The sequence below is a fragment of the Augochlora pura genome, chromosome 8, assembly GCF_028453695.1.
Source record: "Augochlora pura isolate Apur16 chromosome 8, APUR_v2.2.1, whole genome shotgun sequence".
Classification (NCBI taxonomy): Eukaryota; Metazoa; Arthropoda; class Insecta; order Hymenoptera; family Halictidae; genus Augochlora; species Augochlora pura.
Window position 1 is genome coordinate 10,491,795 of NC_135779.1, and position 17,506 is coordinate 10,509,300.

The window sequence follows — 17,506 nt, forward strand, 5'->3', positions numbered from 1 at the left end:
GAGGGAAGAAGAGCCGCGTAAATCGTGACACGGGCATTAACTTTCGAGCACGAATCGTTAACCGTTTCCCGGTTATTTACAGACCATCAATTCCGGCGAGTCCGCCACTATGAATTGCACAGTGGAGGGTTATCCGGTCGAGAGCGTCGAGTGGTTGCACGATGGTGTGCCGGTATTGACGCAGGACACGAGGATCAGATTGCTGCCTCCTCTGGTCCTCGTGATAGGCTCGGTCGGCCGGAAGGACAAGGGGATGTACCAATGCCTCGTCAGAAGCGACAAGGAGAACGCACAGGCCACCGCGGAATTGAAACTCGGAGGTATTCACGCAGGCACTCACCTTATTATCGCGCGAAACGAGCGATCCATATTCTCGTCCACGTTTCGATGCAACGAAAAAGTCGAAAGTAACGAAACATCGCGGTATACTCCTTACCAATAATATTAGGACACTTAGAGAAAATTAAATATATTTCTTAGAATTTCTTCGGTTTATTTTAAAATTAATTCTATTAACCTGTAATGAATTAAAGGTAATAAATAAATAAACGGTAAAGAAATACACTCTAATAAAAATAGCATCAATTTTGTAAAAGAAAGTTAAATTCTATTTTCGACAATATTCAGCACATGTTTTCCATAAACAAAATGCAATAAACGAGTAAATTAATTACATAAGTGATAAATATTTATAAAATTATTACCGTAGATAAAACGTTACCTAAACCGAATGAAAAATTATAATTTATACTAAATCAGCTAGTGTTCTGATATTTTTGGAGAGAAGCGCATATCATAGAATTATTTCAGACATTGTTTGTTGAAACATCGGCAGAATTCGCATTTTGCTGCTATACACCTTAACCCGCTATGTTAGCATATTAATACCTTTTTAAAAAATTTAATTTCGTTATATATTTTAAAGAAAAATCCTAAAAATTCTCATTCTATACTTATCATCAAAATTCTACTGTCAGTTTTGCAAACAATAATAGTTGTTTTAATTAAAAAGAATTAAATTCTTTAGAAAGATGTTAGTCTGCTCTCGCATGCATAGCGTATTAAAATCTTTGTTCTCTGTCCGTTCTACCATTTCTTGGCACCGTGAGCCCGTAAATAAGAGAAAGCTGTCCGAACTTTCGAAGAAAACTACTTTCCGCTATTTCTTGAAACTGTGGACTTGTAAGTGAAACAGTATTTATCAACTCAAAGTACACAACAAAATTAGACGAAGATCCTCAAACATGTTACGCGACTGCGTCCCAAAGAGCGTGCGAGGAAAGAGAGTGTTTGTCTTGCGAGTACGTTGGAACAGCTGTCACAAATTTCTGTTTAATTACGGCAGATACCGTACCGGAGCTGCAGTACACGTTCATCGAGCAGGCACTGCATCCAGGACCGCCGGTGTCGTTGCGATGCTCGGCGACGGGATCACCGCCGCCGTCGTTCACTTGGCTTCTGGACGGAGAACCTCTGAGCGAGATCGTTGCCGGACACAGGTGTGCATCTAGATCGCATCGATCAATAATCCGCTTCTTAACCGGAAACAATGTCCACGCAGGTACGCGATAGGCCAGTATGTCGATCAGTCCGGCGACGTGATCAGTCATTTGAACATATCATCGGCTGGAGCTGAAGATGGCGGCCTGTACGCCTGCGTCGCGCAAAATACGCTTGCCACCGTCGTGCACAAAGCCAGATTGAACATTTACGGTAATTCCATTTCGAATTCTGCCTAAGATATATATATTCTAAGATATATATGATAGCATTTACTGGTATAGTGCTACTAATGGTGACTCCGTGTGTAGTCATAGAAGCTGTTAGTCGTTGTCTTAGGGTCGCGAAAATTGAATAAAATCGAAGCAATTTGGTCAGATGGAGAAAGTAGTGTTTCTTATATTAACCTTTTCACTATTATGTCTATTATAATTTATTCTAGTCATTAGGTTGATTAATAAATCCGTTCGAGGACCACTAAAGCCTAGGACGAGATAACAGATAACAGACGAACTTTAAGATATATTCTCGAGAGGCTATTTCTACTGCAACTTAGCTTAAATGACAGCTCGATGTGTCTACGACACGACAGCGTAGATTATATTACAATAGAATAACGAGATCATTTTGAGAAGTTAAAAGGAATCGTCCTCTGACATCATGAGGTTTACAAGATCTCAAAGGAAAAGTTTAGATGGATTTCACGATACGCTTCTGTAGACTGTTTTTATACAACTTAGCATAACTGATAGCTGGAAGCGTCTACTTTAAGACAAGATTAATTAAACTGAAGTTTGTATGACATGTCCATCCGCGTCGACGACTGCACAGTGCTACATTCTCTCATAGGAGAACGCGAACGATCACAACCTAATGCAATATATTAAATATAACAGACATTTCATAAATATACGTCCGCAGTAGTGAAAAGGTTAATTGTTCTTTCAACTCCCTCGCATTAGTGCACTCAACGTTTAAAACGATTATGCCATAAAATATTTGTCTTTGTAGACTTAATACTTTGAAGATTGTGTGTCGCATCTCAAGCAGTCGCAATTACCGGCACATAATTCGAATAAATAATGATTCGCGAAGCGGTCACGGGGCCGACCGATTCCGTGGATCATTCAATATGGACGAATCCGTATTAGAAGCCGCTTCACGTCGATTAATTATTTCAGGACCACCGTATATCCGATCGATAGGGCCAGTCCGCGCGATAGCCGGTGTCGATACCACCATTGCCTGTCCCTACTCTGGTTATCCCATCACCTCCGTTGACTGGTCCCGCGGCAGTGCCGAACTGCTTCTCGACATAAGGCACCATCTTTACACCGAGGGCCACCTTACCATCACCAACGTCGACCCCAACGACGCTGGCACATACACCTGCAAGGTGCGCGGACAGTCCGGGGAAACAGCGAGCCGGGACATCAGGCTAACAGTCAGCAGTGAGTAGCAATTATCGATCAACCGTGGATCTTCGTCGAGTTTTCCTATTTTCAACATTATCAACCATAATAATTAGACTGCGAAGCCATATGCAAAATAAAAATTGTTAAAATTAATTGCAAGAGAGATAAGTTAGATGAAAAAGCCCTTCCTCTTTCAATAATTACAATATACTAAAAATAATGCAACAAATGTCTTTAATTTCTTTTAACGTTTTCGTAGTTCTGTATTTAACTTATTTTGGTCATAAGCGTAATAAAAATAATAGTAACTGTACTAATGTCGGTTCATTTTAATCATGAGGAATATTTTCGTAAAATTATTTATATCGTGCACAAGTTCTCTGTAATCTCTATGTCATTGCTGAGGAGTTCGCCTCGCGCGGAGTTCTAATTTCCTGGGAAAATTAGTAAATTAGGATCTGTTTAAGAGAAAACGTTTCTTGCCACTCGTGTCCTCGAGTTTTTCAGGGCAAAGTTATTTCTAGAGTCGGTGACTAACTAGAGTCCGGTATCAGGAGTTTTCGTCCGAATAGAATGTCCGTTTCGTTGTAATCTATTTAGTACGTAGGCTACATTCAATGTAGCACTTCAGCGCTGCAACAGCGTCGCGAGTGTACACAGCCGCGTTAAAAAGAAAGGAGGGACTTGTTTTCCCCGCTCTCGGTCGACTGCGCCGCGAAGAAGTCAGGAAGTAAATTGCACACCCGGAAGTATTCGCGTGGCGTTACTTTTTTAAGCTTCTCTCATTTGTCAAGCCGTTTGGAGGAGGGAAAGAGCCGTGGAACGAACGTCTGGCTGGAAATATGGTTTTCTAGGAGAGGTACCGCGAGGAAGGCACACACTTCCGCTGTAAAATTCCCGAACGTTCGCATGATATTCTCATTTGTTTCAGGTCCTCCGGTGATGAGTCCCTTCAGTTTTCCAACGAACCTGCAGGAAGGTGGCAGGGCCCAAGTCACCTGCAGCGTTACTTCCGGCGATCTTCCCATCGACTTCTCCTGGCTCAAGGATGGCGAGAAGCTGCCCTCTTCGTTACACGTACGTGTAAATTCTCTACGAATTAATTCTGTCGTAAATAAATATCTTGTTGCTTTCAGTAAATGGATGAATATCCAAATAAGTGAAATAAAAAAGCAAAAACAGTAGATAAAAAAAAGAAACAAATGTCTGATAAAAAGGGAAATTATTTATGACTCGACCTAATAAAATAATTCGAAATTTGAGATTTTCGTAGCAGCTGCACCGATTTAACCGTAGAAAACAGAAGAGTAATTTGATTTTGCAGATCGAGGAAAGCGTGGCGGACTTCTTCAGCCTGTTGGTGTTCAACAAACTCTCCTCGAGACACAGCGGCAAGTACACCTGTGTGGCGATGAACAGCGCGGCCAAGGTGAACCATACGACCGAACTACTGGTGAAGGTGCCGCCGCAATGGATGTCGGAGCCGCAGGACGTAGCTATCCTCCTAGGCAACCCTTTGATCGTCTACTGCGAGGCAAAGGGATTTCCACCGCCGCAGGTCACGTGGCTGCGTACCAGGAGTCGAACTACCAATGACTATCAACCGCTGCTAGACGGATCCAATGGTAGGCTGGCCATACTGCCGAACGGATCGCTCTGGACCGCCTCCGCAGGACCTCAGGACGAAGGGAGCTATCTCTGTCGAGCCAACAATGGCATTGGGTCAGGCCTTAGTAAAATCATCTACGTATCCGTTCATGGTACGCGACCGATTCCTCTTACTACTCTTAACTGTATATTTAATATAAAAAAAAGATATCTCATGCTAGTCATCCTATTTTTAAAAAGAATATAGTATATCAGATGCACAAATATTAATTGCAAGACCGAGACAATCAAAATGAGCAATTAAACCTATGGATCTTAAATGATGTCTATAACTTTCAGAATAAAGTATTTCATTGAAAAATGATTACCTGACTGACATATTGAATTTAACTTATAGCATTCGAGTTACTCATTGCATATATGATACGTGACGATAAATATTGAATTCCTAGGTGAAAAATATTTCAGTCAGGTAATCAACATATTCCAATAATGGCAGCATATTCAAAGGATCACCTTTTATGCCCTATCGAACTGACGCAAAAATCAAGTTAATCGCAAACTGTATCCAGTGGAACGCTACACCAATTAGAAGAGATAAATGAAGGACAGGATTAAGATCAGAAAGAAATGAAAAATAGTGCAGACATCCGGAAAGAAGGGAAAGACGAGAAGTTTTCGCAGTTTTCGAATATAGTCGGGGAAGACCGAGCATTTTGCCGGCTATTTGCGATATTATATCAATCAGTGAATTAGCCAGTTCAAACAGCGAAAGTTGGGAAGCGGCGGCCGAAAACTTCGCAGCTTTCGCCGCTCGTTTACCAGTTCTGAAGGACTTTATCTCCGTTATATTTGCCTGAATCCTCCACTCGTCCCGTTGCTAATTGGCTCCTCCTTATTAATAGTTTTCAAGCATCCGCGGATATCACTGTCTTCCAAAGAAACTCGATCCTGCCCCAACGAAGTGAAAAAAAAAAGAGAGAGAGAAGGCGGGATAACTGCGAGCGGAGTCAGCCCGACGCGAGGCCCGGGATTAAATTTCACCTGGAAATTAAAAACTGTCGCGCCCACTAGAAAATTAACGAACAGTCCCGCGAGCTTTCCTTTTCTCTCTGTCTGGTTCCAGAGCCGGCGAGATTCGAGTTCCAGAGCAAAAACGTGACGATTCGTCGCGGCGAGTCTGTCAACCTCGACTGCACCGTCATCGGCGACAATCCGATCAATGTGCAGTGGATGCACAACAGCGACCGCTTAGATGCAAACAGCCATCGGCTGAGTATAACGCAGATCAAAGCGGAGAATGGACTGAAATCCCAATTGTCTATAGGAAGCAGCGATCGGCAGGACTCCGGGGTCTACAGGTGCACCGCTGAGAATGCTTATGGCAGGAGCGAACATCTGATTTACCTGGCGGTCCAAGGTATTCGAAAATGTTATTCCCATTATCGGCTCGACGAATTGGTCGAGTTCCTCTGACATAACACGAGTATTTCTAAACCAGAGACGTACCTGAATTTAGAATTATAGAATTTAGTAAAACGTTTGAAGAAGAGTTCTCTGTTACTTTTCTTCACTTCGAAGCAGTATTATTACTATGGACAATGAAGAAGCTTATTCTCCTTTTGTTGGAGGATCATGTTCTATCTGTGATCGATTGCTAAATGTGCTGGAACGTAGTTCGAATTAGCAAAGCCCTAACAAAGCCTATTGTATGCCAGAGGGGCTTTACTCCTCACGTTCCTCCGGGTGAAAATTCAATAATTTTTAATTCACCATTTCCGTCGTGTTCCTTCGAGACAGGCGAATGCAAATCGATTCGCGGAAAGCATGCATCCAATTTTCACTAGTGGCGTTTTGTCCGACGGTTTCGAGTGTTTTCGAGCCGTTCGAGTCCTCGATTGAAACTGTCTCCCCTCCCCTCCACCCCTTTCAAAACTATCGATACACACGGTCTGTCCGTCCGGTCCGTTATCTGACCGGGCCAAATGGGCGTTAACGAACACCGGTTTTCATCCGAATAAGATTACTGAACCTTTTTTGGATAAACTGATATTTCCATCGAACGTGACGCGGCTAGTCGAACGGCTCCGCCTATATACGTCGATGTCGATGCCTGATATAACATACACACGGGATCCACTTTGTGCACGCAGAAAGGCCAGATCCACCGGCCTCGCTGGAAGTCATAGAAATCGGCTCGCGATCGATACGATTGCTGTGGAAAAGAGCCTTTGACGGAAACAGCCCGATACGGAATTACGTTATTCAGTATCAGTCCCTGAATCACGGTTTGACGGACGATTGGAACCCGGCGAAAACGCACAATGTCACCTACACACCGGGATCCTCCGGCGCCGGGAACGCGATCCATCCGACGCAGAATGGTGCGTAACCGTACGTTTAATACCGGAGCGGGGAGCTTTGATCGCTCGGACATTCATGCGTTCCGTGAATTCGCTCGGAATACACATCTGTTTTACGCTACTTCGTTTGTTCTATGAAAATCGATCGACACGCTCAAAACAGCGTGCCCAGAACCGGCCCTCGACAAATGTTTCGAGCCACTTCGCCGATCAATGGTCATTGAGCCTGCTGATCCGGGGAAAACTCGATCTCGAGGCTGAGCAATTGATCCGCGATCGCGTTCATTTGCGAAGCTCTTTTCAAAAAATTATAGTTTTCCTGTATAAAAAAACGATTGTTCAGCCGAGCCGAATAAAGTATTGCATACTATCCTTTTATTTCACAGTTGAATCTTTAGATCGTCGATGTTGCTTCATATTGATACTTCAAACGAAACCAGTGATGATCCAGTAATTGTTTATTTCGACTATTAATATAATTAATGCAATTCGAACTAAATGAATCTCTCGGTCCGAGCGTGTAAATTCAGTGTTGTTGATTTTACGAAGCGACAGGTGGCTTCAGCATCGATTGTCCCGCGTTCAGGGAAAAATGCTTGCTCTTAACAAACCGGTCTATCGCTTCGACAGACGTTCATATCGATTGTTCGTGTTCAAAGGCCTGTCTCCTTTCGATTCGGCCAGCGAGAATCAGGAAGTGGCTCTTGTCGGCGGTCTGCATCCCGCTGTGACTTATACGTTTCGCATATTCGCTATAAATTCGATAGACGTGAGTGCTCCCACGGAGGCCGTCGTAGCGAAGACACAGGAAGAAGGTAAAGTGCATTTCTGACATCCGGTCTTATTGAGTGTTACCGAGTGTAAAAATTGCGACCTTTTCATGGCGTAGCACCGACCGAGCCGCCCCAAAACATCAACGTGCAGTCGGCTGGTGCTGGTGAACTTCTGGTTAGCTGGCAGGTGAGGAATCCGATGAAATATTATACTAATTAAAAATATAATTCGATGGATTTCTGCTTCGCTTTTTCTTCTATCTTTTCAATTACTCGGGTGCCTGGTCTTGGCGTCCTAAGCCAATTTTCTCGCGAATGCAGAGGATCTGCTATCTAAAGATCGCGGATTAAAGGATTTGTTCGTGTCGTAGCCACCCCCGAAGGAGTCCTGCAACGGGGATTTATTAGGCTACATAGTGACGTGGTCGGAGCATTCATCTTCAACGTCGGGCGTGAACCAAAGCAAAAGTTTAACCGTGAACGGAAGGACGACCGTCAAAGTGCAACTAACCGGTCTCAGGAAGTTCACCAAGTACGACGTATCGATCAGAGCTTTCAACAGCATAGCCAGTGGCCCGGCCAGTGTTCCTATTGTTGGGACCACTCAGGAAGGAGGTACGGCGCACGGCAATTGACTATTGTATTAGATCATCCGTATCGCTTCACGATAACTCGAAGTATTCCAAATAGGAAGAATTCACCTGTTGAAATCTATTTACTGTTTCAGTACCGGAAACTCCGCCGTCGCAAGTCGCCTGCATTTCTCTGTCGTCCCAAAGCGTGAAGGTCTCCTGGAGCGCTCCTCCGCCGCATCAACACGGAGGAATCATCCAGGGCTACAAAGTGTACTACCGACCAGTGCTTACTGACAACAGTGAGTGAACATTAAATCTTAATTTTGTGGGATAGCATTGCTTCGTTTGTGTCACAAATAACTTCTGATGCAACTAGAATCCATTGTTTATATCTACTCGCTTTGAATCACCGGAGTAAATGAACTTTTGCTACCGCTATATAGATAAAGATTTAATATAAATAAAAAAAACAAAGTAATTGATAAGAAAACGGAAGTTATTTATTACTCGCCCTTTGTAAAAAGGATTTTTGCTGCTGAAGTTGAACAAAGTTGAACAAAGAACACTGTTCATACATTTCAGTGGACATATCGACGGTCGGAGAGGTGAAGAAGACCTCCAGCGTGGAGACCTACCTGCACACCCTGTACAAGTACACAAACTATTCCATCAGGGTGCTGGCTTACACCGGCGCAGGCGACGGGGTCCTGAGTCCGGCAATATTTTGCATGACGGAGGAGGATGGTACGAGCGAATCGATCTCTTCAATTCATTCGAAAACTCTCTGCGGATCTCTGGAAAGAATCGTTCGCTGTTTTCAGAGCCCGGTCCACCGGCTGGCATCAAAGCGTTAGCGCTAACGGCGGAAAGCATATTAGTCTCGTGGTTGCCACCCCTGCAGCCGAATGGGAACGTCTCCAAATACACGGTTTACAGCAGGGAAGCCGGCTCCAGCAACCACAACGGGCATACCATGCACGAACCACCCTCTTCGCCCACCGACACCCTTACCATGGAACTCAGAGGCTTGGTAGAGAGGTAAAATCGACAAGTATTTGATTAACGACAATGTTTAGAATGATGAATGCTTAGAGGTTTTATCTTTGCAGACAACTGTACGAGTTCTGGGTGTCTGCGACCACTGGCAAGGGCGAGGGAGAGCCGACCACTACCGTGACGCAGACCACCAACACCAGAGGTTCGATGAAATTTTTATTTATGAGGCGTTGAAAATTATTTGGTCGAGTCATTAAAAGCTACAGTTTTTTGTCACAAATTTATTTTGTATTTCTTTCTTTATTCTTTATTCTCTATTACCGTACTTATTTTGAACTGTTGATAAGAGCAATAGATTCTACCTAACTGCATCGAAAATGTTTTATGACTCGAGCTAATGAATTGTAAGAGAATTGTTTTATTAAGTATTTTCTTCTCCACGAAGCCCCAGCCAGAGTTGCGTCGTTCTCCCAAATTCTGAGAAGAGCGATCAAGTCATCGATTACACTGTCTTGTCTCGTTGTGGGGAATCCCACGCCTCGTCCATTGTGGAAGTTTCGAAATGGTCCGGTCAGCACTGGCCGTCATTACGAGCTGACTGCCGACGGCCACCTTAATATTCGCGGTCGGTGTAATATATGTTCGTTCAATAAATAATTGCCACTTTGCTAAAATAAGGATAAAAGAATAAGGGCGATTACTTATTCAGGGTTGGAGCAATCGGTAGCTGGAAACTACACATGCTCAGCCACCAACCTCTTCGGCGACGACTCCATCACCTACACGGTGGTTGTTGTGATGCCACCCAGGACACCTACTCTGCAGTTACAGTACACTACAACGAATAGCATAAGACTTCGATGGAGCCATCCTAACAATGGCGGCGCGACCATACAAGGTAGCTTAAAGAAATTAAAAATTGTCTGCTAGAAAGGTTGGACTTTTTAGCGCAGTCGATAATAATATGTAACTTCTGGGGAACTGCAATTAATACAGTCTTTGTGCGCTTCGTTAGGCTACGTGCTAAGCTACAAAAGGGACCAAGGCGGCTGGGAGGAAATCGCATTGTCGCCGGAGCAGACGGAGTTCATCCTGACTGGGCTGAAATGCGGTTCCTCCTATTTCGCATACTTGACGGCCCATAATCGCGTGGGTACTGGCAAGCCGAGTACTTCCATAAGCGCGACAACCAAAGGAACCGGTAATTCAAACCGTGCTCTATTGAGCCCCCATTATGCTAGTGATAATGTTCTTACACACTCCTTAGACGCAGAACCATCGTCAACCTTTCCACCATTTCTAAACATTTATGGCAGCTACCGCTAGATCCATTCAAATCTCTAGTATTAATTTTCATCGATATATTATTAAACTCTGTTTGTTGACACCAAACTTAATCCTTTCATTAGTTTTAACATTAATAGATAATAATTATAAATAACTATAATAATTACATATGACTGTGTTAATTACTTGTGATTGTTAATAGAAAAATTTCGTTAATTTCATTCGCAGCCCCGCTATTACCAAAAGACAGGGATATTATCAACGCCAACGGCACCTCCGTCAAGCTGAACCTGTTATCCTGGCCCAACGGCGGTTGTCCCATACAATATTATACCGTAGAATATAGAAGACGAGTCAGCACCGAGCCATGGATCCTAGTAGCGAGTCGCGCGACGGAGAACCTAGTCATAAGAGACTTGAAGACTGCTTCGTGGTACAGCCTGCGTTTAACAGCTCACAACGATGCCGGATTCACGCAGGCCCAGATGGAATTCGCGACGACCACGCTCAGCGGTGTCAGTATAGGTCCCCCGAACGACTTGATCATGGAGGACGACGTTAAAAAGGCGGTGCCTAGTCAGAAAGTATTCTACGTGGTCGTGCCGCTCATCTGCGCCATAGTGCTCATCGTCTCGGCCGCCATTTTGGGATACGTGATGCTGAAGCGCAGCGGAAGGTATTTATTCACCTTCTGCACACGAGTGGTGATTCTAAGGCGCCGCTAAAATTGTTGTATCATGTTCGAAAATAACTTGTACATTAATAAAATTGTTTGTATTTAAAAAAAACTACTAAAAGTCACATGACTCAATTCCATGTGCATAAAATGCAATAAGTCGTACAAAATGGGAACACTGTAGATAAGAGAAACTATGTTAGTTTTCCAGTTGAAACGGCTTCGATTGCAAAGCGTTAAGTAGTTTAGTTCCTCTCCTTTGTATCTCCGAAGATTGGATGAGACAAGTCGCGTGTTTTCAGGGCGACTTATTTAGGAGAAATTCTTCCCGGTCAACAACAGAACCAGCAATCCGGACTCGGTCTAGTCCAACCACCGCAACATCAGCAACATCATAACTTGTCCAGCTGCATGTCCACCGTGCAGCTAAAATCGACGGCGGAGCGCGATAATAGGAGGAACCATCAAGTTTACACCAGTTCTCCGGTGAAGCAGGAGAACCATAAGCCAAATGATCATGGATCGGGTACGCGAACACTTTGAACTGCTTGTGGCATCAATCCAAAGACTTTCTAAATCTATATAGCTCTGAAACACATTGTTCGTTGCTATAGAAATGTACGAGATAAGCCCGTACGCAACCTTCAGCGTCCCTGGTAGAGAAAATCGGGCGGTGACGACGGCGACTCTCGATTACACCATGCACTTCAAGACTTTCGGTCATCTGGAGAACGAGGACACCAACACGATCGACTACGAGCGATCCAGCGTCGATTTCGAGAGGTAACAATGTTTTCTTTCGATTCCTCCGCATTTCCAGACGCACGTCCCGTCTCGATTGCAAGAAAGATCCCCACGCTTGTGTTCCGCTCCGAACCCCTTTCTCTTCCTCCTTCTGGTGTTCTTTCATGCGCAGGTCCAAAACCTCAAGGTGGCACAAGCAACGATACTTCCCGAGCATCGCGGAAGCCGAGAGCAATCTGCGATCCAGCCGGCAGGGTTCTGGTAGCGACACGTCCGGAAGTCCTTGCGGAGAGTGCAAGCTGCAAGGCGCGTGCTACAGGGTGCCTGTTAAACCTTGCAGAGGTAAACCAAATTCGATGACATTACATTGTTCGATTTAAAAGACAGTTCACGTTCATTTATCTTCCATGTCAATTTGACTTTCCTCTGATTCGAAAAAGTAGAACATCCTGCACGTCGACATTCTATACCATTAATCTTGATGTCATCTCATCTTTTTATTCATCTCGCTAATGTTATCTCTCCTTCCCCTCCATTTTGCTAATTTGATCTCACCTTTTTCCGTTCATCTGACTAAATGTCTAAGATACCGGCGATAATATTCTGCGAATCGGCAGCGATTCTATGAAAGTTCGTTAGCGTTCTCACATTCTGCTAATTGCGCCGGCGTGGTCGGCTATTTTGCAGACGTGTTCTCACGAGGAGTGGAGTCGAGTACAGAATCAAACAACGAAGGTTCACCCTCGCTTGCGAGACGACGAAGCCGACAACCGAGCCGGTCCACTCGCAGGTAGCCAAGGTTTGTTTGTTTCCACATAGCACTCAGTCCTGATTATGTTCAGTATTTTCATATATCACGGTCCGATCGTTCTCGTGTCGAGGTGCGATAAACAGGATAATGGAAAAACGTAGACCCTGGCAGAACCCACGCCGATTTCTTCGCTGAGCCCTCGTATGAAACTCTACTTCCCGTTTTGCACACCTTCCGTATCTTGTGAACGATTTCGATGGGAACTCTCACGCTGAGTTTCTTGCAGCTTCGACTCCCTAATTGTGCTTGTTATGTTTCTGTTGCTCCACCTGACCCAGAGGTACTACATTTTTCCGTTATCAATGCCAAGGCACGGTGGCTCAAGAAAGTATTAGCGAAATGATTACTTTAATAATCATTTCCTACAGGAAGACATTTGCGCAGTTCAGTTTCCTTTAGAGACGAATCATTCGTATAAAAGAACTGATAAAAAACAATGAGAACTGTATTTGCAAGTATTATTCTTCGATAGAAAATTTTGAGTTTCTTTTCATTACCTTGTTACTAATATTCGATGATTTAAAAAGTAATAGATTACCAACGTCCAACGATTTATTATAGTAAAGGACAAGACCGCATCAATCGTTTCCTTATTTCATGTACCTCGAGTAAGATGAATACGCCGATGCGTTTCTGAGCCAATTGTGTATCCAACGAGTTCGTCGATGAACGGTTACCGTTTCTTTCGTTTCCCTTTTGATCTCCACAAAAGAAATTAATTTGAATCGATTCCACCAGCAAGATTCTATCGAGTACAGAGCGAACCCTCAACGAAATCGGTTCAAGTTAATTTGCAAACTCGATTGGATTCGAGACATGGGGACGAAATGATTTTCTCTCTCTTTTTCTCTCTCTCTCTCTCTCTTTCTCTCTCACTCTATCTCTTTGCCGCAATTAATCCATCTATTTTCCTAAGACTTTTCTCTCTGGTCTATTTGTGCGTAGTTCGGTGGAGGACATGACGTTGTTGCCGCCAAGCGGGTTTAGCGACAGCCGCGAATTGAGCGACGTAGAATGTGACCGTGATCGGAATCGAGATCGTGACCGTGACCGTGACCGTGATCGCGATCGCGATCGTGATCGTGATCGTGATCGCGACTGGCAAGGTCTGTCAGCCGGGACCCGCCACGGCGGCAGCTTGGGTAGACTGCCGATCGAGGCCGTCGAATCTATGCTCGCTAGGTATCGACACGAACCTCCGTAGATCGTAGTAAGCTGACACGTTGAGATTCATTTTTTTACACTTAAGGAGTCGCATGCATCACGGCGCGATCGAAAAACCGTGCCATGGAACCTCTCCGCCATTAGACAAAAATGAATCTTCTTCTGTCCAAACGAACGAACTTGATCCCTCGCGATCCAAAAGCGAAATTATTGGTTCTCTTCGAATGAAATCCGATTGTCATGAAACACGACATTCCATCCTTGATTAGCTTTTCAGTACGTAATTTTGTTTAGGGAAAATAGATAGAGGAAAATGAGACGCATGGGTGAAACCGACATATGAAATAGACACGTATCTCCCTTCCTCTATTTTTTATTTTGTAATGCATCGTATTGTTTTAGTTCATGGTTTTACCCATACCATAGCTTCGCACTTGCAACATGCATTCAGACTCTTGTATCCTCCCAATGAGATCATAACTCCGCTTTTCGTAGAAAATTGTACACTCTCTTGCATTTTTTTTTACTTTTCATTTTCTCCTTCAACAGTATACATCAATGAACTTCCTGCGAACAAGATTAAAGAGAATTGTATCACAATTGTATAAATATATACTTGAATTTACACCGACACGAAAATTGTCTTGGAAACGAGGTTTACCAACCGAAAGCGAATGTGCTTTTCGAAACCGCCGGATGTATGTGTCTTTTCGAGTAGCAACCAAATTCCGTACTTAGTTACCTATCGTACCTTGAATTACTGCTTAGCCCAAAGACAAACTAGAGAGTCTTAGTCGAAGTATCGCACTTGCTAGTAAATTAGCGAAACACCGGATCGAATACCTGCCAGTACGAAAGACTAGTTTTGAAATTACTAGTGAGTGCATACGATTATGGTAATCGATGGTCAAGGGTGCGCAGCTACAAACGATCTTCTTATACTTCGTTCCAGGTACCAGCAAAGGAAGGAGCAAGAGAGGCAAGAGTTCACAATTCACGTATGATCGGGACTTAAAGAATTCTAGCGGGATGGCTCGGGGGATGTAAATGGAAAAGACTGTCTATAACCGACTCGTGGGTTGTCAATAGGAGAACGTGGCTGTCGGCAGCCATTTACGCGAGTGCGTCGATGTAAAAACGGGTTTGCAAGCCGGGAGCTTAAATCGTCTAATCGCGCTGGAAACGGATCGGAGCATCCCTGAAAGACGGCCATTTTAATCATAGGAACATTCGAGAACAGAAATAAGTCTGCACCCAATACTGCCGTTACGTTGGACGCCGTTTTGCGTTGCCCACGACCAAAGGTACGACCATTTTGCGTTCGCCGACGCATCGAAAGTACGACACACAAATAATTCCCGCGACGATCGATCGGAGTTATCCCAGAGGAGAAATCGGATCGCTGGCCTGACGTTAGGAAACAAGTCAATTTAGCGACGCGACTAATGAATTACACTCGATTATAATCGTTCATTGTATAGCATAGATCCCGCGTGTCGTCGGCCAAGCTGTTGTACGATCGCAAAGACGGTCGAGTTTTCATTCATTTTCCTCCGCGAACGATCGATGAACGTTTTTCCTCTCCGAGTTCAGCTGCCGAACATCGACAAAATGGCCGACGAGACCTTAGCTTGAGGGCCAATTGTATACAGTATTCCTAGTTATTACGCATTAACGGGCCGCGGTCGAGCGGCCCTGATCTCTTTTTGTTGATCAAAGTGATTCCGTTGATCGCTCGTTTCGTAGATTATCAAATATTTATTGAGTCCGTCGATCCGGACGCAATTGCGGCCCGGATCGAGGCGTGTGATCGGAACGGAGATATTAGCTTCTAAGGTGTATATACATGTAAGCAATATATTTAGAGGATCGATAAATTATCGGTATAAAGCAACCACCTCGGTCATCGATAGACTGCGAATTCTTATGCAAAAGAAAAATCGTCTGCGTCAACAGCAAGCAACAGAAACTACCCAGACAGCTATTTCTTTTCTAAATAATTTTAGTGGATCAGGAATAATTTTTACCACTTTAAATTGCAAGTACTCGTTTCTAACGTAAATGCATAAAATCCGCAGTCTAGTAATCAATCGCACTGTACAATCGATTTTATCTTCTCCACGGACTTGCAACTTTAAATCGGTGCTTCACGCGTCCTCTCCGCGATCATCATTTTTTAAATGTACTTACGTATCTATAAGGTAATATTAGACTGTGTCGTCCGCTTCGGAAGACTCTACAGAACAATTTCATGTAATAGTAATTTCCTCCAAAAAAAAAAGAGGAAGATGAATGTTACTCGTTTCTCAGCGCACAAAACCGAAACGCCTGTTCAAAGTTGACAGTCCAGGTCCGCGTTGTACAGTGTCGCCGTCAACGGTACCTAACTCCGAGGACCGTTTTGTAACATAGCTACTATAAATAACAGAACGTGCGACCTTTTGCAATCTTTGCATTCGAAGCTTTTCTAAATTTCACGATCGGGAACGTTGCGGCGGAATTGGTTTTCTTGAAACGCGGAGAAGCAAAAGGTGAAGTGTCGCCCAGAGTGGGGGAACCGGCGTTGATCCGATCGAGATCTGATCCGAGATATGATCTTCGTTGCACAGACTGACGCGGGACATTCGTGTGAAACTCTGGTCCTCGTTCTCGAGACCGAGGCCGATTAACTACGCTTACGTTCGTTTCTGCCAAACAATTCTTCGTTCGAGGCTATTGCCTCCCGATCGCGACCATCGAAACGGAGCACCGGTTTCGAAATCTCAAGACGAGGGCATACTACTATATTTTCCCGGGAAGAGAGAACGAAAGACTTAAATCGACGTTCACTTTCTGCGAGTCTCCATCAAGAACAGACTCCTTCTCGAACAGACTGGATCACATAATTTTAGTGTTTAAACGCCGTGTGTTGACGTTAGAGTCTTCTACAAGATCCTAAACGCGTCATGGAGGACGATATTTATTGACTGTTCCATACTTTGAGGATGGTGGCCAAATATGGAGTGTACTTTGCTTTCGGAATAACTTTCTTACATTTTTAGGGTGTTTACAGTATTTGTAACGAATGCATTCCTATCACCATTTTAAGAGACATTGGTTGAATAGAACTGATTCAAGTACTATTTTCATCCGAGCGTTGGGCCTGCAATCATATAAAATTGCACTCAATTTTGACAGCAGTTTTATAATTCACAATTTATACATAACTTCGTCGTCCGTTAAAGTACCATGGTCATAAGATGGCACAATTCTATACTTGGCCGTTTTCCTCGACGACGTACAGTTTAATTTCATATTAACCGACAACTGCCAACTTCATTTGAAAGTCTCGAGGTCGTGTCTTCGATTTCCGAAGTTCCTCTTCGAAAAAAAAAAACGTGCGGACGAGCATGTCGAAAGTTCTTCCAGCGGTACTTGGATTTGTAAACAATTTAACTTTTTGACACAGCGTCTAGCTATTGCGGACGCGAATGTATATTATAACTCGCGAATCACCTGCGCCGCGAGACGAAAATTCTGCGGGGTATAAAAGAAATCGGAAAGAAATTGCGAGCACAAAGCAGAGTATGCCCTCTGACGAACCTACGCGAGTTC

General features: G+C 43.9%; 1 protein-coding gene across 1 annotated transcript in view; it reads left to right on the plus strand.

The window, feature by feature from the left end:
- The window catches only part of Dscam3 (Down syndrome cell adhesion molecule 3), a 283,469-nt gene extending 268,071 nt beyond the window's left edge, over positions 1-15,398 (plus strand). The window contains exons 9-33 of the mRNA XM_078188350.1: positions 83-320; positions 1,346-1,499; positions 1,562-1,713; positions 2,682-2,951; positions 3,847-3,992; positions 4,240-4,675; positions 5,650-5,943; positions 6,677-6,907; positions 7,546-7,701; positions 7,776-7,846; positions 8,031-8,274; positions 8,387-8,533; positions 8,817-8,978; positions 9,056-9,272; positions 9,344-9,432; positions 9,676-9,855; positions 9,940-10,128; positions 10,246-10,431; positions 10,746-11,193; positions 11,496-11,719; positions 11,808-11,976; positions 12,110-12,279; positions 12,625-12,727; positions 13,694-13,930; positions 14,865-15,398. Of these exons, the coding sequence (XP_078044476.1) occupies positions 83-320; positions 1,346-1,499; positions 1,562-1,713; positions 2,682-2,951; positions 3,847-3,992; positions 4,240-4,675; positions 5,650-5,943; positions 6,677-6,907; positions 7,546-7,701; positions 7,776-7,846; positions 8,031-8,274; positions 8,387-8,533; positions 8,817-8,978; positions 9,056-9,272; positions 9,344-9,432; positions 9,676-9,855; positions 9,940-10,128; positions 10,246-10,431; positions 10,746-11,193; positions 11,496-11,719; positions 11,808-11,976; positions 12,110-12,279; positions 12,625-12,727; positions 13,694-13,930; positions 14,865-14,916 (4,965 nt within the window). The 3' untranslated portion in view covers positions 14,917-15,398. The remainder of the gene's footprint in view (positions 1-82; positions 321-1,345; positions 1,500-1,561; positions 1,714-2,681; positions 2,952-3,846; positions 3,993-4,239; positions 4,676-5,649; positions 5,944-6,676; positions 6,908-7,545; positions 7,702-7,775; positions 7,847-8,030; positions 8,275-8,386; positions 8,534-8,816; positions 8,979-9,055; positions 9,273-9,343; positions 9,433-9,675; positions 9,856-9,939; positions 10,129-10,245; positions 10,432-10,745; positions 11,194-11,495; positions 11,720-11,807; positions 11,977-12,109; positions 12,280-12,624; positions 12,728-13,693; positions 13,931-14,864) is intronic.
- Positions 15,399-17,506: the final 2,108 nt, after the last annotated feature.